This window comes from Chrysemys picta, chromosome 22, assembly GCF_011386835.1.
Source record: "Chrysemys picta bellii isolate R12L10 chromosome 22, ASM1138683v2, whole genome shotgun sequence".
In the NCBI taxonomy this organism is placed as follows: Eukaryota; Metazoa; Chordata; order Testudines; family Emydidae; genus Chrysemys; species Chrysemys picta.
This window is the reverse complement of record NC_088812.1, coordinates 10,788,219-10,812,385: the sequence shown is the minus strand read 5'-3', so window position 1 is coordinate 10,812,385 and position 24,167 is coordinate 10,788,219. Positions and strand designations below refer to the sequence as shown.

Genomic DNA, 24,167 nt, shown 5'->3' with positions numbered 1-24,167 from the left:
GCCTATAGTGATCCTCGGGGACCCAGCCTACCCGCTAATGCCCTGGCTCATGAAGCCCTATACAGGCGCCCTGGACAGTGAAAAAGAACTCTTCAACTACTGGCTGAGCAAGTGCAGAATGGTGGTGGAGTGTGCTTTTGGACGTCTGAAGGGGGAGATGGAGAAGCTAACTGACTTGCTCTGATCTCAGCGAAACCAATATCCCCATTGTTATTGCAGCTTGCTGTATGCTCCACAATCTCTGTGAGAGCAAGGGGGAGACGTTTATGGCGGGGTGGAAGGTTGAGGCAAATCGCCTGCCTGCTGATTACGCCCAGCCAGACAGCCGGGCGATTAGAAGAGCCCAGCGGGACGCGCTGTGCATCCGGGAAGCTTTGAAAGCTAGGTTCCAGAGTGAGCAGGGTAACCTGTGACTATTAAGTTTGTCTAAACAGAAGCTGAACCTGCCCCCGTTTCTTTACCCAGTTAATGTTGACTATCCTCTCCAGTTACCAACCCTCTTCCCCCCCTTCCAACACACCTTTAAAAATAAAATAAATGAAACTTTGTTCATTAACACCGTTTTCTTTATTAAGGATTTCGTGGTAAAGTGTTGAAACTGGGACGCAGACTGGTGGGGAGCGGGTGTAGTGATGGAAAGGATGCTTCTAAACTCGAGGAATGACAGGCTCCTGCTCCTAGAGCGGTCCGCAGTGGTGGACTGGTTGTTTCAACGGAGCCTGCCACCCCTCCTTTTCGGGACTCTCTGTGTGGAGGCTATGTGACTTTGTGGTGGGGGAGGGCGGTTACAGATCCCCTGCTGCATGGCTCTGTCATCCAGGCTAAGGACCGCTGCATAAGATCTGTAACCGCCCCCGCCCCCCCAGAACATGAAAACCACCTCCCAGACTGACCAGGGTGCCTAGTGACTGCAATGTGTGTGTGACCTTCTGCCGAACCTGCCCCCGTGTCTGTACCCTGGTAAAGGTGACTGTCCTCTCCAATTACCAACCCCCTTCCCCCCCTTCAAACACAGTCTCCTCTAAAAGAACATGACGGAAACAGTAATTAACAGAAATGTATTTTTTATTAACAACTACACAGTTAGGGGATGAAACTGGGACGGGGGCTTGGGTGAGGTGCTTTTGGAGTGAAGGAAAGGACTTATCAAATCTTTGGGAATGAGAGCCTTCTGCTACTTGAGCAGTCTGCAGGGGGGGAGTGACTGTTTTCACGGCTCCTGCCACCCCTCCTTCTTGGGACTTTGGGGGAGGGGAGGATGGGACTTTGTGACGGGGGAGGGCGGTTAGAGATAGAATGCAGCGGGGCTCTGTCCTCCTGCCTCTGGTCCTGCAGAACATCTACAAGGCGCCGGAGCGTGTCCGTTTGCTCCCTCATTAGTCCAAGCAGCGTTTAAGTCGCCTGCTGGTCTTCCTGCCGCCACCTGTCCTCCCATTCGCTGTGTGATCGCTGGTATTGCAACATGTTCTCCCTCCACTGGGTCTACTGTGCCGCCTCTGCTCAGGAGCAGACCATAAGTTCTGAGAACATCTCGTCCCGTGTCCTTTTCTTTCGTCACCTGATCTGCGCCAGCCTCTGGGAGGGGGATGCCGGGGTAGCTCGGGAGACACTCACAGCTGTGGGATGGGAAAAAGAAAGTGAATTCCTCACAAAGATACAGTTTTGCAAACAATTAATATAGTCTTTCTCTGTGAACAAGACCATGCACAGTACCTATCACATGCGCACTCAGTACAAGGTCGAATTTTCGGCCTTCCCATTGAGTGCCTGGGGTCTTGCTGTACAGATCACACAAGCGGGGCCGGACAACGGAATTCGGCTAGCAGGCGGACATGGTAAGACGTAGACTTTCGGCTGCTTAAAGCTTAATTTATAGCAGTGCCCTCCTTTCACGTTCCAAACAATGCTCCTAGCGTTGGCCAGTTCCTGCTGCCGGCAATCCGGCTAGCATGAACTCTGCCCCTGTCCCACCCCCCTCGCAGCTGTCCCCGGGAAAGATCCCTGCATGCTGCCCCTGTCCCGCCTCCACCGCGTGGCTGTAAACCGCCGGTTACAGATATGTAAAGGAACAGGCAATCAATCCCAATACTAACATTCCCCTAATTCAAAGCAGGTCACCATGAGTGATCTCACTCTGATGAGGATTTCGGAGACAGAGAAAGACCGCATGCTGCATGAATGCCAGCAAACACCAGGGCCGTATGCCGCCATGCATTGTGAGGCTGCTAGCCTGGCGCGGAAAAGTTTCCTACCATGGAGGGTGCAATAAGGCCGCTCGTCCCAGGAACCTGATGCAAAGGCTTTCACAATACCTCCAGGAGAGCTTTGTGGAGATGTTCCAGGAGGATTTCTGCTCTATCCCCGGACATATTGACAGAATTTTCCAGTAGCTGCACTGGCAAGGACTAAAAACTAAAGCGCCTAGGGCAAACTAATCATGAAAAATCCATTGTTAAGATACCATTCCTATTCTGTTCAAAATAAATGTTTAAAACACTTACCTACTGATCCTTCCCCTGATTCACGGTCCGGGTTACCGCCTTGGAAGGGTTGGTAGGGGATCTCCGTGAGGGTGATGAAGAGATCCTGGCTGTCGGGGAAATGAGCGTTGAAAGTGCTGTCAACTGCCTCATCCTCCTCATCTCCTTCCTCATCTTCCCCATCTGCGAACATCTCCGAGGAAGCGGCCGTCGACAATACCCCATCGTCAGAGTCCACGGACAGTGGTGGGGTAGTGGTGGCGGCCACACCTAGAATGAAATGCAGTGCCTTGTAGAAACAGCATGTCTGGGGCTGGGATCCGGAGCGTACGTTTGACGCTTTGGTCTTCTGGTACCCTTGTCTCAGCTCCTTGATTTTCATGCGGCACTGCATTGCATCCCGGCTGTATCCTCTCTCCGTCATGGCTTTTGAAATCTTCTCGTAGATCTTCGCATTCCGTTTTTTCGATCGCAGCTCCGAAAGCATGGACTCATCGCCCCACACAGCGATCAGATCCAAGACTTCCCGATCAGTCCATGCTGGGGCCCTCTTTCTATTCTGCAATTGCATGGTCACCTCTGCTGGAGAGCTCTGCATCGTTGCCAGTGCTGCTGAGCTCGCCACGATGTCCAAACAGGAAATGAGATTCAAACTGGCCAGACAGGAAAAGAAATTCAAATTTTCCCGGGTCTTTTCCTGTGTGGCTGGTGGCTGGTCAGAGCATCCAAGCTCGGACTGTTGTCCAGAGGTGGGATAGCTTCCGGAGCTATTAGCGTCGAATTCCATCCACACCTACCCTAATTCGACATGGCTATGTCGAATTTAGCGCTACTCCCCTCGTCGGGGAGGAGTACAGAAATCGATTTAAAGAGACGTCTATGTCGAAATAAATAGCTTCGTTGTGTGGACAGGTGCAGGGTTAATTCGAATTAATGCTGCTAAATTCGACATAACCTCCTAGTGTAGACCAGGCCTCAGACTATGGTGATTCCTGGTTATTCAGACTAGGGAAATTCCCAGTTGTCTCAATATCTTTCCATTAACTTTAATGGTCTACCATTTTCCTTTCCTGGGCTGGACAACGGATAGGTACTTGAAGCTGGTATAATGTAAGCAACTGGCTTGGGAGGTAGCCTATCCCTGCCTGATTGCTTCATCGCCCTGTTTTGAGGCCATGCTAAAGTTCCCCACAGTTCCAATTTACAATTTTCTGTGTATACACATATGTATATTAATAATCATGGTCTATATACATATCTCATAATGACCATCAAATTCAGAACATTACAAGTTTTATCAAAACCTTACTTGGTATATTTTTATAGTACAATGACAGTATACAGTCAGTTGATTTAAATGCTTATTTTGGGGGGTTAAACTTCTTGTTCTCCCCATGGGGTGTCTGGACTCCAATTGTCACACCCATCTCTGCTCAAACCCTGCAGGTATATAGTGGGGGAGTCTGATTTACAGGACCATCTTGAATCTAACCTTTAGAATACCAGGAATCAGGTGATTTGCGCTCATGGTCTCCACTGAAGGATCTAAGATGTGTTATATTAGTTTTTAATAGCTGTCACACACATTGTCCCCAAACATGATCCCCACCTCCTTGTCACCAACAAGGGGAGACACCCGCTTGCCCACCTCCTTAGCCCTCTCAGAGGCCCTTACTGAACGCCCTAAGACTCCATCTCACACCTGGCTGTAGACATGTCACATATAAATTGCTAACCATCAGGCTGAGATCTTTTGTGTCATTTAATAAGGGTTTGATTTTCTGCTGGAAGGTAATTAATGTGAGCTTCATTCCCCTTTTTGCTTTGGCTCTTTTCAAGGTGAAATGTTGTCAGAAGGCAAAGAACAAGTAGGAGACACCCCCACTGTCCAGTGGGTCAGTGATATGGAGACCAAGCTGCTGACTTCCCTTGATTATACAGAAGGGTGTATAATGCAGCTAATCAATCTCTGCACACCTCTTGTGGAACACAGAAGGAAAAAGAGGGGGAAATCAAGTATGTGTTTCAAATATTTTGGAATAAGAAAAGAGGGAAAAAATAATATTTCTGATTAATTTGGAGGAACAAAGGTTTGATCCATATGCAGCCAGATTTTCAAAAGTGACCTTCAAGCATGAGGCATTTCAATATGCTTTATTGAGAGCACCCCGAAGTGTTTTCCCAGTCAGAGGCAAACTAAGTAGACGGGCTAGATACAGAAAGGATTATTATCCCCATTTTAAATATGGGGGACTGAGCAGTGAAGAATCTAGCCTAATGTCGCACAGAGAGTTTGTGGCAGAGCCATACATTGGACCCAGATCTTCTGAGTTTTGTCCCAGAGCCTTAACCATAGGACCATCCTTCATTTCATTATAGACCCTAATTCTTTTTCTTTGTGTGTCTAACTTTCCCAGTTGTTCCCAAAACTGGCATGTGGAGAGCATGGCGAGAAAAAGTTGCACAGAAACCTCAGGAAGCCCAGCCCTTGAGCCCTGAACAAATGCTAGAAGATGAATCTGTAACTTTCTCCAGGACTTCTGAGCTCCTTACCATGTTACAGGAATTTGTAGGGTCAACACTGTTCAACAAAGCAGAAGTTGTTGTTGTTAAATATATAGTGACAATGGTGGCCAATCTCACCAAAGCCTTCACTCTGCTAACCAAACAGTTCCGTGGCCTGCAAGCAAAGTATGATACCTTAGCATCCCAGGAGTCCAGGAAGCAGGAAGTTCAGTATGTGAACCTTCAAAAGGAAGTACAGGTGCTTAATGAGAAAAAGGCATCTTTGGAGGCTCAAGTCCAAAGCACTGAACACAAATACAAGATGCTTTTCATAGCAAATGAGGCAATGCAAAAAGAACTGCACAAGGTGGAGGAAAAAGCAGCAGTAAAGACAGAACCGTCTTTAAGAGACATGAAATTTGGGGTCAGGGCTTCTTATGAAAGGAAATCCCAGGAAGATGATAAACATCTGAGTAGGGAAAAGGATGCGAAGCTGTCAGCTGAAAAATCCCAGGCAGCCCTTGCTAAATCCCCCAGTGGGAAAAGGGAGGCAAAGATACCAGATAAAAAGCTGTTTCAGAGACCATTGGTAGAGAGAACAGAAGACACCGGTGACAAACAGGATGCAAAGCTTCTAGATAAAAAGCTATTACAGAAAGTCTTGGTAGAGAGAGGTGAAGGCACCAGTGACAAACAGGATGCAAAGCTTCTAGATAAAAAGCCAGCACTGAAAGTCTCGACAGAGAGAGGTGAAGACACCAGTGACAAACAGAAGGCACAGAAAGCCCCAGTAGAGAGAACTCAAGACACTGTTGTCAAATGGGATGCAGTCATCCCAGTGGAAAAACAAGAAGAGACTTCAGGAGACCTGGCTGGAAGATGGCATGAACAACCTCTGGACAGTGAGCAAACAGAGGCTGCTGACAAATGGGATGTGAACCTCCTGGGTGGAACCCAGGAAGTTGTTGAAGATGTCACTGGTGAGTGGCATGAGATCCTGCCAGATGATCATGAGCTCAAGGCTGACAGTGAAGAAGAAATGGAAAGGCTCCCATCCCCAACAGAGCTCCCATGCCAAGGGGTCTCTAGGAAAGGAAAGCAGAGGAGGAGGAAGGAAAGCCTGGACACTGAGGAGACACATACAAAAATATCTCAGAGCCCTATCAGCAGAAGCATGCTGGACCCATCCACTGCACTGTATGGGTTTAATTCAGCTATCCTGGCTTATCTGGAGCAGAAGACGGAGAAGCTATGGAAATGTCCCTCTCCTGGGAAGAGACAAGCAGAGAGGATGCTGCCCAAGGACCCAGAAGCCCAAAGGCTCTACATGGCCTTGGAGAGGAAACTGGAAGAATTCTTCTCAAAAATGAAGATAAAATATTCCAGCAGCTTAGAGGAGCAGAAGCTTCCAAGGAGCCTGGAGTTGACTGAAGAGCGTGAGGAGGAGGCAAAGCCACCCTTGGAGGCTCTTCCTGGAATGTTCATTCCAGGGAAAGAAGTTCCTGGTCCCTCCATCCAGTTGAGTGACCCTGACAGTTCCTTTTTGGAGTCCAAAGTTCCTGGGATCTCACAATGGGGACTCCCTGCAGCCCTGTTGAAGGAACCTAATATCTCAGCACATTTTCAATTTCCCAAGCAATGGCAGCAGCAATGGCAGCGACAACAGCAGGAGCAATGGCAGGAGAAGGAAGAGGAATGGTTTAAGAAGGTACAGAAGGAGCAGCAGTATCAGATGCAATGGCCGTCACCACAGCCTGAGGAGCAGCTCCAGCAGCAGCTGCAAGGGGTAAAGGAGAAGGTAGAGGTGGAGCAGCAGGAAGAGCATCAGTTTGAGGAGCTGCAGCCACAGCAGGAGCCACTGCAGGAAGGGCAGGAAGAGGAGCAAACGCAGTGGAAGAAGCAGCTGGAGGAACAAGCAGAGGAGCAGAGACTGAGGCAGCAGCAGCTGGAGCAGCAGCAGAGGCTCTATCAGCAGTGGCAGGAAGAGCAGCAGGAAAAGCATGAGGAGCAGCAGAGGCTGTGGCGGCAGCAGGAGGAGGAGCAGCAGAGGCTGTGGCAGCAGCATGAGAGGGAGCAGCAGCAGCAGCAGCGGGAGCAGCAGGAGGAGCATCTGAAATTGTGGCAGCAGGAGGAGCAAGAGCATGAGCAGCAGGCAAGGCACTGGCAGCAGCAGGTGGAGGAGCAGGAGAAGCAGCGTCAGTTGTGGCAGCAGGAGCAGGAGGAACATGACCTTCAGCTGAGGCAGTGGCAGCAGCAGGAGGTGGAGCAGCAGGAGCAGGCAAGGCACTGGCAGCAGCAGGTGGAGGAGCAGGAGAAGCAGCGTCAGTTGTGGCAGCAGGAGCAGGAGGAACATGACCTTCAGCTGAGGCAGTGGCAGCAGCAGGAGGTGAAGCAGCAGGAGCAGGAGAGGCTATGGCAGCAGCAGTGGCAGGAGCAGCTACAGCAGTTGCATGAACAGCAAGAGCTGCTGCAAAAACAGATGCAGCAGGAGCAGTACCTGATCCCAAGGCCTAAAACAGTTCCCCGGAGCAGAGAGCCTGGGACCCTGGAACACTTGACAAAACAGATCCCACTCAGGGCAAGGAGAGACATTGCAAAGGAAGAGGTGCTACTGTATGACTATTTCAAGCCTTCTACCCAGCAAATGGCTCCCACTCAGAGCAAAGTATCCCTGCACTCTCAAGCTCAGTCTGCTGAGGAGACTAGCTGGCTCCCGACGCTGGCTCAGAAGCCCAAAGGGAAGAGCTTGGTGCCCTCCAGCATGTCAGAGAAGCGGTACTGGGTGGATGTGGAGGCTCAGAGGGAGAACTTGGTGCTGCTGGGGCAGGCGACCCAAAAGTGCAGACTACCCCCACACCTGCACATGCAGGCGAAGGAGGTTATCACTGAGACCCTGCACACTGATGTTGAGAGGCTGGCTCTCCTCTTCCACAAATACATCTCCTTCTGCCACCTCCAGCATGTCAGGTACCAACATATGCAGACTACTGTTATCCATGTGGGGCCAAATCCTTGCTAAGGACCTGTTCTGCTGCCATCAAAGCCAATGTGAGCCTGTCCATTGAGTTCAATGAGAGCAAGACTTTGCTCAGTCTTTACACAGGCAAAATTCCTATTGAAGCCAATGGGACAAATCCTGAGGTCCTTACTAAGGCCTTACTCAGACCACAGGCCTTGTGGCAGCTGGGGAATAAGTAAGGTGCAGACACACCTAGTTCATGCCCCCTCCCTTCCATGACATGCCACACACACAAACACACCCTGGAATATCCCTCCACCTGGGGCTTTTGTGAAAGGGCTCAAATAACGTCTTGCACCAGGGTATTCTCCAAAGGACAGCTGCTTTGCAGCCTCTTTGTTCGGCAGTTCCTCAGGGCAGCCAGGATGGGGTCCAGTGGATCAGATCCTGACTGGTGCTGAGCATGTGTAGTCTGCTTCTATTGAGCTCAGTGGTCAAACTCTCACTGATCTCAGTCAGAACAGGATTGTGCAAAGTGTGCTCAGCATCTCTCGGGATTTGGCCCTAGCTCAGCAATAGACAGACCATCTCCTTTACTTCTATGGCAGTTCTGGGTGGTTGGTGCCTCTTGGGATTTGTCCCAAAATCAATCAAATTAGCTTATCAACTTTATTTATTTATTTATTTATTTATTTTTGGAGGGTTGGAAGATAAAGGCTCAAAGCAGCACAAAGGAAACTACATATGGTCTCATCACCTAGTGATGTGAGTGGGGTTTCCATGCTCCGAAATATCAGGGCTGAGATCCTTTGTACAGATCTGACAGAAAAACCTGGCCTCAAAATTACAGATGGGTCAAAGCCAGAACCATTCATCCCACCCTGAACCGTGAATTTTGGAAAAAAGGTAGTGATGAACTCAAGCCACAGCCCTTGGGTTTGGATTTCAAACACCCCAAAGGTCAAAAGTCTTGGATACAGGGTTGTGGTCTGGACCATCTCTAATTAAAAGAGATGCAAACGAGGTACTTCAACATCTAGAAATTAAGATAATAGGGCATTAGAAAAACTGAGATGGCTGGATGTATGGCTAGATAGAACCTTACATCCAAAGCACCCCTCAGTTTGCATATCCTTCCCCACTCCCCTGCTAACACAACACACATCAAACTATGTAAATAGGTTCTATAGTGGAGAAGAAACATTTCTCATAATTTAATTCCTTTTCTTTCTATTCCAAGACAAACCTTAATGTCCAGATTGGACGCTGCCAGAGCTGTAAATGATGGTGCTGAGGTCCGGAACTTGTATACATATGTGGAGAGGGTGGATGCTTACCGGAAAAAGGTGCTACAGTGCTGGGTGGCCAAACAGAAAACAGCAGAGCAGGCACGTCGACACTGCCTTGGCAAGATGATTTCCTTGTTTGCCCAGGTGAGCTTTCGGGGCGAAGTTCTCTTCTTGGTTCCCACAGATGATCCTGCTGACATGACTGGCATAACCAAGAGAAGAGTGTGGCCCTTGGTTTTTATTGGTCACTTTTGTTTCTAAAATTAGAAATATCCAATGGGATAACAAGACAGAAAAACAGTGTTTAAGGGGCTAGGGTGAAATTTCCCCTGTGCAGAAATGCCAGCACAAGGCCTATGCCAAAGGCCCAAAGGGCATAAGTGGGACTTAAGTAATGCATCAGCCTTGCTCTGACTGTCTGCACAAGAGTGGATGTCACCTTTACTGATATTTCCCATCTGTCCTTGAATCCTAGTCTTCCAGGGAGTGGGAAAGGTGTTGAGGATCAATTGTGGTTGCAAAGAAGAGGGCTGGTCCGGACATTAGGGTACTAGTTTCAGACTTGGTTCAAGTCCCTGCTCGGCCACAGACTTCCTGGGTGACCTTGGGCAAGTCACTTAGCATCGCTGTGCCTCAGATACCCATTTGCAAACAGGATAATAACTACCCTACAGGGGTGCTCAGAGGACGAATACATTAAAGATTGTTAGGTGCTCAGGTACTATGGTAATGGAGGCCAGATAAATACTTTGCCTTCAATTGAAAGGAGCTGGAGAAAGGCAAAATGTTACTATGCCTGATACTGAGTAGCATGCTAACTGCCTGTAGCCTCCAGAAAAGCCAACAGGAGTTGTGGGTGCTTGACAGCTTTCTGGGATTTGAAATAATTAATAAATCCCTGTAAAAAAAATTTAAAGTGTCACCTTCTCCTCTTTGAAATCCCTCCATAAAACCTACCTCTGCCATGATGCCTAAATATCACTGTCACCTGGCATTGGTTAGGCAAGTGGCGAACTAAGGCTTCTGCTTTTATTTTATGCTAACCTTTGTTTTATTGTTCCCTCGTCCCATCAAATCTGCTCCCCACCCCATTTGTCTGCTGTGTCCACCTGTTGCATCCTAATAGCTAGATTGTGAGCTCTCTGGGGCAGGGACTGTCTCTTTGGTACTTGCCTATAATTACTATAATATCTCTACTATTCTTTTACTAATGATTACGAACTCCAATCCTTATGTTCTTACTCAGACAAACTCCTACTGGCAGAGGATTTAGATATTATTATTATTATTTATTATTATTACCAGTGTACAGATTAATTGGACCTGATTCTCCTCTCCCCTAACCCAGTTTTATCCCTGTAGCCCCTTTTGATTTCAGTCAGGTTATTTCTGAATGTGAGCGAGAGAAGGGAGAGGGGAAGCACTGGCAGCAGGAGGACAGCTCCTTTTCTTTGTTGTTCCATTAGCTCCGCCTGAGCTCTGAACTCCACCTCAACAGCCCATCCCCACTCGTGATCAAAGCAGTGGATGAAATGAAGGAGTTCCCGTCCTCAGCCCATGCCAGATCCAAATCCCCTGGCTATCCAAGCCCCCTGGCAAGTGTGAAGAAAGTCAGAGACTTTATGTATCCAGCTGGAGTCAGGTATATGGGGGTCTGAAAATGTTCCACGCAGCCCTTATTAACACACCCTGCCTTGCTACAGCCCCAAATTGTGGTCTGATGCTCAGGTCCTCCTTATGGTGATCCTGTAAGGTGCTGGTTGCTTCATCTAAGAGGCTGAGCACCTACAACTCTCACTGACTTTTGAGGGTGCTCAACTTCTACCAGAATCAAACTCCAAGAGCCCCAGCATTCCACTTGGCCTCTCCCCCTTTTCACTGTCTTCCCTCTTTCAAGACCTCCAGCCAGAGTAAGACATACCCTGTGTTCCCATCTTGGCTGTTTCAGCTTTTCCCTTCCTCTCTGTACTTGCTCTGTGGCTACGCAGAGGACTTCAGTCTCCAGGGCAGTCAACCACCAGTTGAAGCCCAATCCTGCTGAGCACCCTCAATTGCTACTGAGCCAAGTCCTGTCATTGACTCAAGCAAACTCCCTTTGGAGTCTAATCCGGAGAGGCACTTCTCACTTCCATCTCCCACTGAAGTTCTCAGAACACTGGGCCACTTACGTCGGTACTTAAATATGGGTTTAAATGCTTAGCTTTAGCACTTGTTTGTACGTTCTGGGTTGAGTCAGGAGCCCATTGGCTTGGCCCATCACATTACTGTGTTAATAGGTTTGTAGCTGAGTAGTTTTTATTGCTTCCAAATGACTGCGTTCTTGTGCTCCTGCAGTGAGCAGGTTTGTGACCAGATAGAGTCAGTATGGAGGACCGATGTCATCTCTCACAGTTTTCCTATCGTTCCAAAACCCCATGTGTCCCTGCTCTGGTCCCAGGCTGGTTTCCCAGATATCCCTAGATTTCTGGAACTGGACGTGAGCTCAGTTAGGAGCAAACCCCTTAAGTCTCTACAGACACGGTAAGCAGCCTTACATTTTAATTTACTTCAGTCTGCAGGACGAACCATGTTATAATAATATGACTGTGTCAATCTCTAATTCCCTCTTTCCAAAGACCTCACCAAGCTTTGCAAATATTAATGAGTTAAACTTCCGGGTGAGTTAGGGAAACATCTGTATTCCCATTTTACAGATGGGGGAAATGAGGCACAGAGGGAAAAGCAAGTCAGTATCAGAGCCTGAAATAGAACCCAGCTCTTGTGATGCCCATCCAGGTGCTCTAACCATTAGACCTTCCTACACCTCTCTGCATGCTGAATGGGATTTCTTTTTTGACTGAAGCCACTTGGTCTCTTGGGTTTTATGCTGCAGAAAGAGCTGTATTTGAGGGGGTAGGCAAAGGAAGGTGAGAGAGGGCCTTTGGGGGAGAGGAGGGAGGCAAGATGCAAATGTGCTATGAGTGGAAGCCAAGAAGAAGGCCAAAATATTATTTTCAGACACAACATTAGAGATGTAAGAGTTCCCTTGATACTTGCACATGGATACACCTATCAGAGTAACCAGGAGTAATGGGTGCACACTGAGCTAACAAAATTACCTTAGCATTACATATTAATAACAGCCCAGCTAGCTCCCCACCACATGGCCTGCGTATCCACCTCTCGTCCACACCACACTGCTTGTGTTCCCCCACAGCCAGATGTTGCTGTGCCCTGCCAGCTCGGTGTGTGTGTTTCTCCCCCCTGCCAAAAGCTTTGGCAGAGTGCTGATGTTTCCTTCTTCCAGGAATTTCTTAGAACTTCTGCACAGCCTGTTGCTGCAGGTTCACATGCTGCTGGTCCTGGCTCCTGCTGGTTGTGCTCAAAGCTACCTGAGCAGGGGACAAGACTCATTCCTGTGAATGGGGGAGGAGCACCCCAAAATGTGATGAATTGCCGCATTTTTTTAGCTGAGAAAGGCAAGCCATTTGTTCCCCATGACCCTCAAGATCTAAAAAGTTTGAATGGATTAAAATGACCAGCTATGCTCACGCAAATCCAGAGAGTTGTGGGGCTTTGGGCTTCAGAACTGTCTCCTCTACAGCCAACCTAGCCTCTCTGCCTCCTTCTGTGCTGATCAATGTCACTTTGGCTACCATGGCACTTCTACCCCTCCCCATAGCAAGCCAAAGACCACAGGGCAAACCCCTAAGGCTAGGTAGGAATATGATAAAAAAAACTTTCCCCGCTCACAGAGAAGTAGAGATGCTCGTTGAATCCAGGGCCAAAGCAGCAGATGATATAGGGTGAAAATGTGACCCTTATCTCTCATGATTTGTGGTCACATTGCTGCTACCTTTGTCTGGGCTAGAGAGTTGAGTTAATCTCCCTTCCTGTCTCCGTTCATGAGTGGCCTGTAGGTGTCACTGTTTAGTCACACAAAGCTTAAAGCATTCTTGTGTTCAGAATGACACTGCCTGCATTGAATTTGTATCCCCAACCTTTAACCTTGTTTAATTGCTACACACACAGGCATGGAATCTCATTACATTTACTCATTTAAACTGATCTGATGATTCAAGGATGCAAGGGAGTTGAGTGGAAAGTACCTCTGGAAGAAAACAGCAGAACTGGGCTCACCTTCTCCAACATTCACCGAGTGCCTTTTATCCAAACATTGTTTACAAACCGTACGGCCACAGTACCCATAGAATCCAGTCACCTTTGGGGTGGAGGGCAGCAGTCAGGCTGTACAGCATCAGGTGTCATGTATCAGGGGGTAGCCGTGTTAGTCTGTATCTACAAAAACAACAAGGAGTCTGGTGGCACCTTAAAGACTAACAGATTTATTTGGGCATAAGCTTTCGTGAGTAAAAACCTCACTTCTTCGGATGCATAGAGTCTTGAAGTGAGGTTTTTACTCACGAAAGCTTATGCCCAAATAAATCTGTTAGTCTTTAAGGTGCCACCAGACTCCTTGTTGTTTTTGTAGCATCAGGTGTGGGGCTTGGGAAATGTTTGGGAAACCCTGACTCTTGTGAAAAGTGCCAAGATCTTCTTGGCCCTACTCCAGTTAACATTTGTATCAATAACCTGAAAGAAAACATTAAATCATCACTGAAAGTTTGCAGATGACACCAAAATTGGGGGAGTGGTAAATAATGAAGGGGACAGGTCACTGATATAGAGTGATCAAGCTGGGCTCAAGCAAACAATATGCCTTTAAATATGGCTAAATCATAGAATCATAGAATATCAGGGTTGGAAGGGACCTCAAGAGGTCATCTAGTCCAACCCCCTGCTCAAAGCAGGACCAATTCCCAACTAAATCATCCCAGCCAGGGCTTTGTCAAGCCGGGCCTTAAAAACCTCCAAGGAAGGAGACTCCACCACCTCCCTAGGTAACGCATTCCAGTGCTTCACCACCCTCCTAGTGAAATAGTGTTTCCTAATATCCAACCTGGACCTTCCCCACTGCAACTTGAGACCATTGTTCCTTGTTCTGTCATCTGCCACCACTGAGAACAGCCGAGCTCCATCCTCTTTGGAACCCCCCTTCAGGTAGTTGAAGGCTGCTATCAAATCCCCCCTCATTCTTCTCTTCTGGAGACTAAACAATCCCAGTTCCCTCAGCCTCTCCTCATAAGTCATGTGCTCCAGACCCCTAATCATTTTTGTTGTCCTCCGCTGGACTCTTTCCAATTTTTCCACATCCTTCTTGTAGTGTGGGGCCCAAAACTGGACACAGTATTCCAGATGAGGCCTCACCAATGTCGAATAAAGGGGAACGATCACGTTCCTCCATCTGCTGGCACTGCCCCTATTTATACAGCCCAAAATGCCGTTAGCCTTCTTGGCATCAAGAGCACACTGTTGACTCATATCCAGCTTCTCGTCCACTGTGACCCCTAGGTCCTTTTCTGCAGAACTGCTACCTAGCCATTCGGTCCCTAGTCTGTAGCAGTGCATGGGATTCTTCCGTCCTAAGTGCAGGACTCTGCACTTGTCCTTGTTGAACCTCATCAGGTTTTCTTTGGCCCAATCCTCTAATTTGACTAGGTCCCTCTGTATCCGATCCCTACCCTCTAGTGTATCTACCACGCCTCCTAGTTTAGTGTCATCTGCAAACTTGCTGAGAGTGCAGTCCACACCATCCTCCAGATCATTAATAAAGATATTAAACAAAACCGGCCCCAGGACCGACCCTTGGGGCACTCTGCTTGAAACCGGCTGCCAACTAGACATGGAGCCGTTGATCACTACCCATTGAGCCCGACGATCTAGCCAGCTTTCTATCCACCTTACAGTCCATTCATCCAGCCCATACTTTTTTAACTTAGCGGCAAGAATACTGTGGGAGACCGTATCAAAAGCTTTGCTAAAGTCAAGGAATAACACATCCACTGCTTTCCCCTCATCCACAGAGCCAGTTATCTCATCATAGAAGGCAATTAGGTTAGTCAGGCACGACTTCCCCTTGGTGAATCCATGCTGACTGTTCCTGATCACTTTCCTCTCCTCTAAGTGTTTCATAATTGATTCCTTGAGGACCTGCTCCATGATTTTTCCAGGGACTGAGATGAGGCTGACTGGCCTGTAGTTCCCCGGATCCTCCTTCTTCCCTTTTTTAAAGATGGGCACTACATTAGCCTTTTTCCAGTCATCTGGGACCTCCCCCGATTGCCATGAGTTTTCAAAAATAATGGCTAATGGCTCTGCAATCTCATCCGCCAACTCCTTTAGCACCCTTGGATGCAGCGCATCCGGCCCCATGGACTTGTGTCCAGTTTTTCTAAATAGTCCCGAACCACTTCTTTCTCCACAGAGGGCTGGTCACCTTCTCCCCATAATGTGCTGCCCAGTGCAGCAGTCTGGGAGATGACCTTGATTGTGAAGACAGAGGCAAAAAAAGCATTGAGTACATTAGCTTTTTCCACATCCTCGGTCACTAGGTTGCCTCCCTCATTCAGTAAGGGGCCCACACTTTTCTTGACTTTCTTCTTGTTGCTAACATACCTGAAGAAACCCTTCTTGTTACTCTTAACATCTCTTGCTAGCTGCAACTCCAAGTGTGATTTGGCCTTCCTGATTTCACTCCTGCATGCCTGAGCAATATTTTTAGAGTCCTCCCTCGTCATTTGTCCAATCTTCCACTTCTTGTAAGCTTCTTTTTTGCATTTAAGATCAGCAAGGATTTCACTGTTTAGCCAAGCTGGTCGTCTGCCATATTTACTATTCTTTCTACACATGGGGATGGTTTGTTCCTGCAACCGCAATAAGGATTCTTTAAAATACAGCCAGCTCTCCTGGATCCCTTTGCCCTTCATGTTATTCTCCCAGGGGATCCTGCCCATCTGTTCCCTGAGGGAGTCAAAGTCTGCTTTTCTGAAGTCCAGGGTCCGTATTCTGCTGCTCTCCTTTCTTCCTTGTGTCAGGATCCTGAACTCGACCATCTCATGGTCACTGCCTCCCAGGTTCCCATCCACTTTTGCTTCCCCTACTAATTCTTCCCTGTTTGTGGGCAGCAGGTCAAGAAAAGCTCTGCTCCTAGTTGGTTCCTCCAGCACTTGCACCAGGAAATTGTCCCCTACACTTTCCAAAAACTTCCTGGATTGTCTGTGCACTGCTGTATTGCTCTCCCAGCAGATATCAGGGTGATTAAAGTCTCCCATGAGAACCAGGGCCTGCGATCTAGCAACTTCTGCTAGTTGCCAGAAGAAAGCCTCATCCACCTCATCCCCCTGGTCTGGTGGTCTATAGCAGACTCCAACCACGACATCACCCTTGTTGCTCACACTTCTCAACTTTATCCAGTGACTCTCAGGTTTTTCTGCGGTTTCATACCGGAGCTCTGAGCAGTCATACTCCTCTCTTACATACAACGCAACTCCCCCACCTTTTCTGCCCTGCCTGCCCTTCCTGAACAGTTTATATCCATCCATGATAGTACTCCAGTCATGTGAGTTATCCCACTAAGTCTCTGTTATTCCAATCGCATCATAGTTCCCTGACTGTGCCAGGACTTCCAGTTCTCCCTGCTTGTTTCCCAGGCTTCTTGCATTTGTGTATAGGCACTTAAGATAACTCATCGATCGTCCCTCTTTCTCAGTATGAGACAGGAGTCCTCCCCTCTTGCGCTCTCCTGCTTGTGCTTCCTCCCAGGATCCCATTTCCCCACTTACCTCAGGGCTTTGGGCTCCTTCCCCCAGTGAACCTAGTTTAAAGCCCTCCTCACTAGGTTAGCCAGCCTGCTGGCAAAGATACTCTTCCCTCTCTTCGTTAGGTGGAGCCCGTCTCTGCCTAGCACTCCTCCTTCCTGGAACGCCATCCCATGGTCGAAGAATCCAATGTAAATGTATACATCTAGGAACAAAAAATGTAGGCCATACTTACAGGATGAAGGACTCTATCCTGAGAAGCAGTGACTCTGAAAAAAGATTTGGGGTTCGTAGTGGAGATAATCAGCTGAACATGAGCTTCTAGTGCGACACTGTGGCCAAAAGAGCTAATGTGCTCATTGGGTGCATAACCAGGGGACCCTCAAGTGGCAGTAAACAGATTAGTAGTATAAGGGCCCTACCGTCAATCAAACCCTAACCCCTCCCCTTGACCCCTTATGCCCCGCCACTTGACCCCTTGGTCCCTCCCACCTGTCACCGGAAGTCCCACCCCGTGGGGGTATTACTTCTGGGGTCAAGGTGCCACCTGACCGGAAGCAAGGTGTGTCATGTGACCCCTTAAGAACTCCCCCCACCACCCTCTACCAATCAGGAGGAGTTTCGTCCCGAAAGGACCGCCCCGAGAGGAGATTTTGACCAATCAGGGTGACTTCCAGGTTGGGGTGACCCCTCCAGAAGTGAGTCGTGTGACCCCACTAAGAACTCCTCCCAAGGGCCTCCGCCAATCAGAGTGCAGCCCCATAAGTCCCAGCGCCAGACAGAGGAGGCGGCCATCTCTTACCAAGGAAATGTGTTTTCGAAATCGCGGAAAGGCTGCTGAGAGGAAACATGGACTCCTTCACCAACCCCGTGAGAACTTTGTTTTAGGCCCGACCACCTTTGGACTTGTGTGGACTTGTGTGGAGAAAGCGCTACATCAGTAACGGTTCTGAGGAGGACCCTTTGACCCAGCCGTTGATGGATACGTCGGAACCTGACCCCGAAACCCTCGTGAGGCAGCCCGATGAGCGTGACGGCCTCTCTTTGTCCACCCCCTCAGAGGTGGAAGGCGATCGCGGCTCGGGGGAGGCACCGGCGGATAAAGCAAACGGAAAAGACGGAGCTCAGGTAAAATTAATGAATAAGCAGCGGCGGTCGAGGAGGGGTAGGTAATGGGGTAGGAACTGGGGGTTGTGTAAATTAACAAAAAAAACAAGCAGTGGAGGTGCTTACACGGTTTCTTTTCTGAAAATCTCTCAACAGGTCGACGATGCCTTTTTAGAGGCCTTTAAGAACTTACACTTTGGAAGCCCTGTGGGAGTAAACATATCGTGCGTCAGCTGTTTTTGCTCATGTCTGAGACACAGATCTCAAGCCGAAAAGGACAAAATGGAAGAATGAACCATCTGAGACTACCTTATGGTTGGGGTCATGGCATCCATTTTTACAGGTGACTGTAAAAGGTCATGTTAAACCAGGCGATTAATAAAACTTATTTAAATGTGTCAATATGAATGTGTCCCCTTTCATACTCATGGTAGTAAAAGACGATACCAGTAACAGTCATGTCTACACAGACGGCTCTGTTAAAGAAAATATATTACAGCCCCGGAGAAGTTGGGAGCTTCAGCGGGGTCAACCCTCTTTTTCAAGCGGCCAGAAAGCATAGTAAAACTTTAAACAGAAGACAGGTAACAGCATGGCTTTCAGACCAGGATGCTTACACTTTACACAAACCGGCTCGAATACGTTTTAAAAGAAACAAGACCATTGTTTCAGATGTGGATGCGCAGTGGCAGGCAGATTTGGTGGATATGCACCGGTTCTCCAAACACAACAGCGGTTTTAAGTACATCTTAACAGTGATAGACATTCCATCCAAATATGCCTGGGCCTTAGGCCTAAAAGACAAGACGAGTGGTGAGGTATCCAAGGCCTTTAAAGCTATTTTCAGTGAAGGTCGCGTGCCTCAAAAATTACAAACCGATCGGGGGAAAGAATTTTTAAACAAACCTTTAAGTGGATTGTTAAAGTGGCATGGAGTTCACCATTTTGTTACCAATAATGAAGTCAAAGCAGGGGTTGTGGAGCGATTTAACAGAACTTTAAAAACTAGGATGTGGAGATATTTTACAGCCCATAACACCTTTCGCTACATTGACGTCTTACCTGACTTTATAAAGAGTTACAACCAGAGCTTTCACAGAACTATACGTACCAGACCCGTTGATGTTAACCCTTCAAATTCTCTGAAGGTATGGAAAATGGTTTACGGAGATGGTTTTAAAATAAAACCGGTTGTTGCCCCTTTTAGAAAAGGTGACCACGTGAGACTATCTAAAACCAAAGGCTTTTTTGAAAAAGGTTATGAACAAACGTTTACCGATGAGATATTCATAGTGGATGAAGCCTTAACCAGGGGCCAGAGACCTGTATACCGCTTAAAAGATTACGAGGGTGAGGCAGTTACTGGATCTTTTTACCCTGAAAAATTACAAAAAGTAAACCCCAAACGAGACAGGATTTACAGGATTGAAAAAGTTCTAGCAGAGAAAGGAAAAGGGAGAAAAAAGCAGCTACTGGTGAAATGGTTGGGGTGGCCCGATAAGTTTAACAGCTGGGTGGAAGTTTCTCAACTCTGTGACATCTAGATAAGAACAAAAAAAGATTCCTTCTGCAAAGACAGAGAGAGAGAAAAAATGAGCGACAGTGGGTTTTACATTACTTTGCCCAGCAATGCCAGCTCTGCAGTTTTTCCCCAAAACACCATCTCGAACTTTACAATACGGCTAATTAAGCCCTTGGATCTCCCGGTGCCCGGGAGGTGGGGTTAGCGGAAATACAATACCCACACAGCTGGAATACCATCAACGAAGACACCCCTTTCGAAATCACCTTTGGAGCTACAACGTGGAATTTCATCCTACGATGGGTTTGGGCCACAAACGCAACGTTCAAAAATTCCCCTTCTCGGCAGACATCACAGGAGGTTTTAACTCCTTGTATCTATACACGGATATCATAGAACACCAGTTTGTGGGGGACTTTTCTGTTCCCCTGTTACGCTGCATCCCTGTCCGAGGAAGGAACAATGAGTTTGTTACCATCACCTATGACAAACCTCATTACGTCCCTGTCAGTAAACACCACATCGACACCATCACCATTGAAATAAAGACAGATCAGAACAGACATGTCTCATTTCGCTTCGGCAAGGTGATCGTCAAGCTGCATGTGCGGCCGCGGAGAGAGCGAGGTTTCTAAAAAAGCAAAACCCTATTATGGCGATCCCAAAAAATTATGATGACCCCACCATCTACAGGAACTGTTACAAACCCCGGGCTGGATACGCCCTTCCTGGATATCATGAGGCCCCCATGATGTACGGGGCGGGTGTGGGTGGAATATTTCGTAGCCTCTTTCGAAAAGCCGTACCGCTTTTGAGGAGGGCGCTAGAGATTATTAAACCCCACGTAAAAACCGCCGCTCAAAACATAGCTAAAGATGTGGTAGGTCATGTCTCCCGTGCTGTTCTGGAGAAGGTGGGGAATACAGCTTCACAGGAAGGATCGGGGCTGATGTACATTAAAAGGAGGAAGAGAAGGAGAAATACTCAACGCACAGGTCCCCTGAAACCCTTTAAAAGAAAGGCTTTGACGCGCTGGGCCAGCCATAAGCAAAAGTCCAAGAGGAAGCCTGGGCGAAAGAGGAGACGCACTGTGCCTGGTAAAAGAGACATATTTTAATCAACATGGCTTTTGTTCACTGCGGGTCTGAAGAGTGCACCAAATCCGAACTAGACTTGTTTCAAATAGCCCCTACGCAGACCAGCATTGAGAAAAGCATCTACATCGAGGTGCCGCCTCTATCGGCCATTATGGAGTCTGCCCCCATTTACTTTTTTATAGCAGGGAATGGCATAGATTATATAGATTTAAACAACACGCTGCTGTACCCGTGTTGCAAGATTGTAAAAGGAGACGGAACTGAACTCACCGTGGACGCTGAAGTGGGCCTGGTGAATTACCCCGTGGCCTCTATTTTCAGTCAGTTAGATGTCACGCTGGGAGACCGCTTCATAAGCCAAAACAATAACTGTTACCCTTACAGGGCCTTTATAGAATCAGTGCTCAATTACAGCGACGACACCTTCGCCACGCAATTTTCCGCCGGCCTGTTTTACAAAGACACTGCTGGACAACATGAAGAAACAGAGTTGGATGGAGGGAATCTAGGGTTTGTGAGGCGTGCAAAGCTGACGGCCGAGAGCAGAATGGTAGAGCTGCTGGGCCATTTACACAGCGACCTGTTTTTTCAAGAAAAACTTTTGTTAAACGGAGTGGATGTGAAAATTAAACTGACGCGCAGTAAAGACGCATTCTGTTTAATGGGCAGTGCGGCTGAAGGCTTTAAACTGCGCATTGTATCAGCGTCCCTTTTTGTGAAGAAAGTACGGGTGGCCCAGGCGGAGTGAGGGACTGTCCGCCGAATTGCCGCCAAATACCTGGACGTGCTGCCCCTCTCTGGAGCTGCCGCCCCAAGCACCCGCTTGAGAAGCTGGTGCCTGGAGCCGGTCCTGATTCTAGTTATTTCAATATTGATGCTCATATTACAAAACTGTGGATAAACCTTCTGAGGGTAATGAGAGTATCAGTCTGGTGGGACTGGGAATGAATCTTACCAGCTGCAAGAAGCAAACACAATAGAAAAACAGACATGCCTAGCTTCTATGCTCAAATCTCACTGACATTCTGCATACCCAGCTGGAGGGGCAGAGGGAAGTGGTGCTTCTTAGGTGGGTTTTACAGGGCAAGAAATCTGAGGTTTTTCTCTGTTAGATGTTCACATAGTGGTAGAGCAGGAAAGGATTCCACAAGCTGGAGGGCAAACTGGGAGGAACTGCGGAGTTATTTGGGATCCAGTGGATTTTGTGTTGGTGAAAGATGCAGATTTGTAGCTCTGGAGACTGAATAGGCATTTCAGGACCAGGTTTTTTACTTTACACACACACTCTCTCTCTCTCTCTCCTGTCCTTCTGTGCTTGGCCTGTCTGTGAATATTGCCTGCAATTATCATAAATTCTCAGTGGGGACAGGACCTGAGTTACAGTGAGTTGAGTAATTAAAGTCCATTTAAGAGATTAGGTTTCTGCACAGGCTGTGGGCTCCAGCTGGCACAGTTCAGTGCAAGTTTCACTGACCAGTGTCTCTGAGACATGTGCATAAGAATGAGAGAGAAGCAAATTTAAGTGGAATAAAAACAGTACAAGAAATGATAGCAAAATATGCAGACCATGTGAAATGTTACCGTCTGGCTCTGTCATGGCATCCAGTGGACACCAAGGGGATTTCTGACTGAGTGTGACCTTAGATTGTCAGGTGGGTGAGATAATATCTTTTATTGGACCAACTTCTGTTGATGAAAGAGACAAGCTCTCAAGCTACACAGAGCTCTTCTTCAAGTCTGGGAAAGGTACTAAGAGTGTGCTAGCTAAATACAAGATTGAATAGATAGTTTAGTATAAATAGTTAGCACATGTTATAAGGGACCGTTCACGGTAAACTGTAAGATTTGGCTCTGTGAGATTAAAATACCTTTCAGAGCTTGATTTGCTGTGACATTCGAGGTGTGTCTTTACAGCCCATGGCAGTGAGCCTCCCAGCCCGGGTCTCATGCTAGCGCTCTAAAAAAAGCTGTGTAGACAACAGCACTTTGAAGTTGTGGCTCAGGCTCTGAAACTCACTCTCCCTAGGCTTCAGGGCCTTAGCTCCTGCCCAAGCCACAGTTTCAAAACACTCACTACACAGCTGTTTTTAGAGCACTATTGTGAGCCCCTTTAGCCCATGTCTGTTGACTTGGGCTGGGAGGCTCAAGTCCACAGGCTGTGTAGATATATCCTCAGTGATGCTGTGTACCTAATGGCTACAGCCTGGGATCAGGATCCTGTTCTGTGTTCTCATTTACTGTGCACACCAGATGTAATAAGGCTTATCACTTTTCATCTTCAAGGTGCTTTGCAAACATTAACCTATTAATCCTCACACACCCGCTGTGTGGCAGTTAAGTATTATCCCCGTTTTACAGATCTGTCTTTATCCACAGAATCTGTTCATGAATTTCTAGTACACCCCCTACCACAGTGTCAAGGTATCAAAATAATGAAGAAACAGAGTCAAGAGAGGTTACAGCCTGATTTTCAGAAATGCTGAGCACCCATAACTCCAGCTGAACCTGCAGGTGCTCAGCATTTCTGAAAATCAACCCCTAAGTATCTAAGGGAGTTGATGTCAGCACTAGGATTAGACATCACCATTTCCTAATGTCCAGGCCTGCACTGTGACCATTAGACCATCCCATACTATTTAAAGGCCTGACTCTGTGAGGTGCTGAGTGTTCTTAGCACCCAAATAAACCAGTCCGTGTTGCAGTCAATCAACACTTTGCAGGATTGGTCCTTTTGTTTGTAGATATCAGTCACTAATGCCCCTAGTTCTTATATACATACAATCTCATTGACTTTAGATGCAGCAGGTGTGCAGGCCTGGGCTCTGCATAGCTATTAAATAATTAGTATTTTGTAACAATAAGCCTGTCTTCTTTTTTTTTTTTTAGAATCCAGAACCTTCCTAGATGGAAAATATATGGACACAAGTAAAAACCCATGTAAATATAGGATAGTCCAGATGCAGTTTAATGCACAACAGAAATGTATGTAGAAAGCAAATAAAGTATATTTTTGTGTTTATTTCATGGCCATTTGCCTTTACTGTAAGACTGCAGTTTATGTTCCAGTCTGTTGAGGCTGGGAGTGTCAAAGGCTCCTAAGGGAGTTCCACTGAATTCTCAACTTCCGTTGAACTCCAATCCTTCCACTGAATTTCTGTTCCTGCTCAGGAATGTGCCCCTCCATCCCCCTGGGCCTTCTCTTATTAGCTGAATAAGGGGCTGCAACAGAAACAATTGCATCTTCTGCCCATGTGTGTTACAGAGCAAAATTCATGTGCTCTATATACTGAAATCAAGAGGTTATATAGTGAAAGGGACTGAATGGCAAGGTGAAAAGCTGTGCTTTTCAGGCAAACATTAGCTTGATATAGATTTGGGCTGGACTATAGCAAGCTTTATCTCATTTTGGTGGGTTGAGGTGACTGATAAGGGGAGGAATACCAATGGCAGAGCCAGGCTAGAACTCAGGAGTTCTGATCTCCTAGCCCTGCTTGTTTCAGAGTAGCAGCCGTGTTAGTCTGTATCCGCAAAAAGAACAGGAGCTTATGCTCAAATAAATTTGTTAGTCTCT

General features: G+C 47.5%; 1 protein-coding gene across 3 annotated transcripts in view; it reads left to right on the top strand.

Annotated features, from left to right (window-relative positions):
* Positions 1-23,615, top strand: part of FAM186A (family with sequence similarity 186 member A) — a 31,010-nt gene extending 7,395 nt beyond the window's left edge. Inside the window, exons 2-7 of one of the 3 annotated variants that reach the window (XM_024110391.3) lie at positions 4,320-4,496; positions 4,898-7,952; positions 9,185-9,377; positions 10,700-10,875; positions 11,568-11,753; positions 23,483-23,615. In XM_024110391.3, coding sequence (XP_023966159.3) covers positions 4,320-4,496; positions 4,898-7,952; positions 9,185-9,377; positions 10,700-10,875; positions 11,568-11,753; positions 23,483-23,525 — 3,830 coding nt within the window. In that variant the 3' untranslated portion in view covers positions 23,526-23,615. Of the gene's footprint in view, positions 1-4,319; positions 4,497-4,897; positions 7,953-9,184; positions 9,378-10,699; positions 10,876-11,567; positions 11,754-13,244; positions 13,415-17,758; positions 17,999-18,133; positions 18,401-23,482 lie in introns of those variants that run through there. The other 2 variants (XM_065576557.1, XM_065576558.1) reach the window with 2 other exon arrangements.
* The last annotated feature ends 552 nt before the right edge of the window (positions 23,616-24,167 follow it).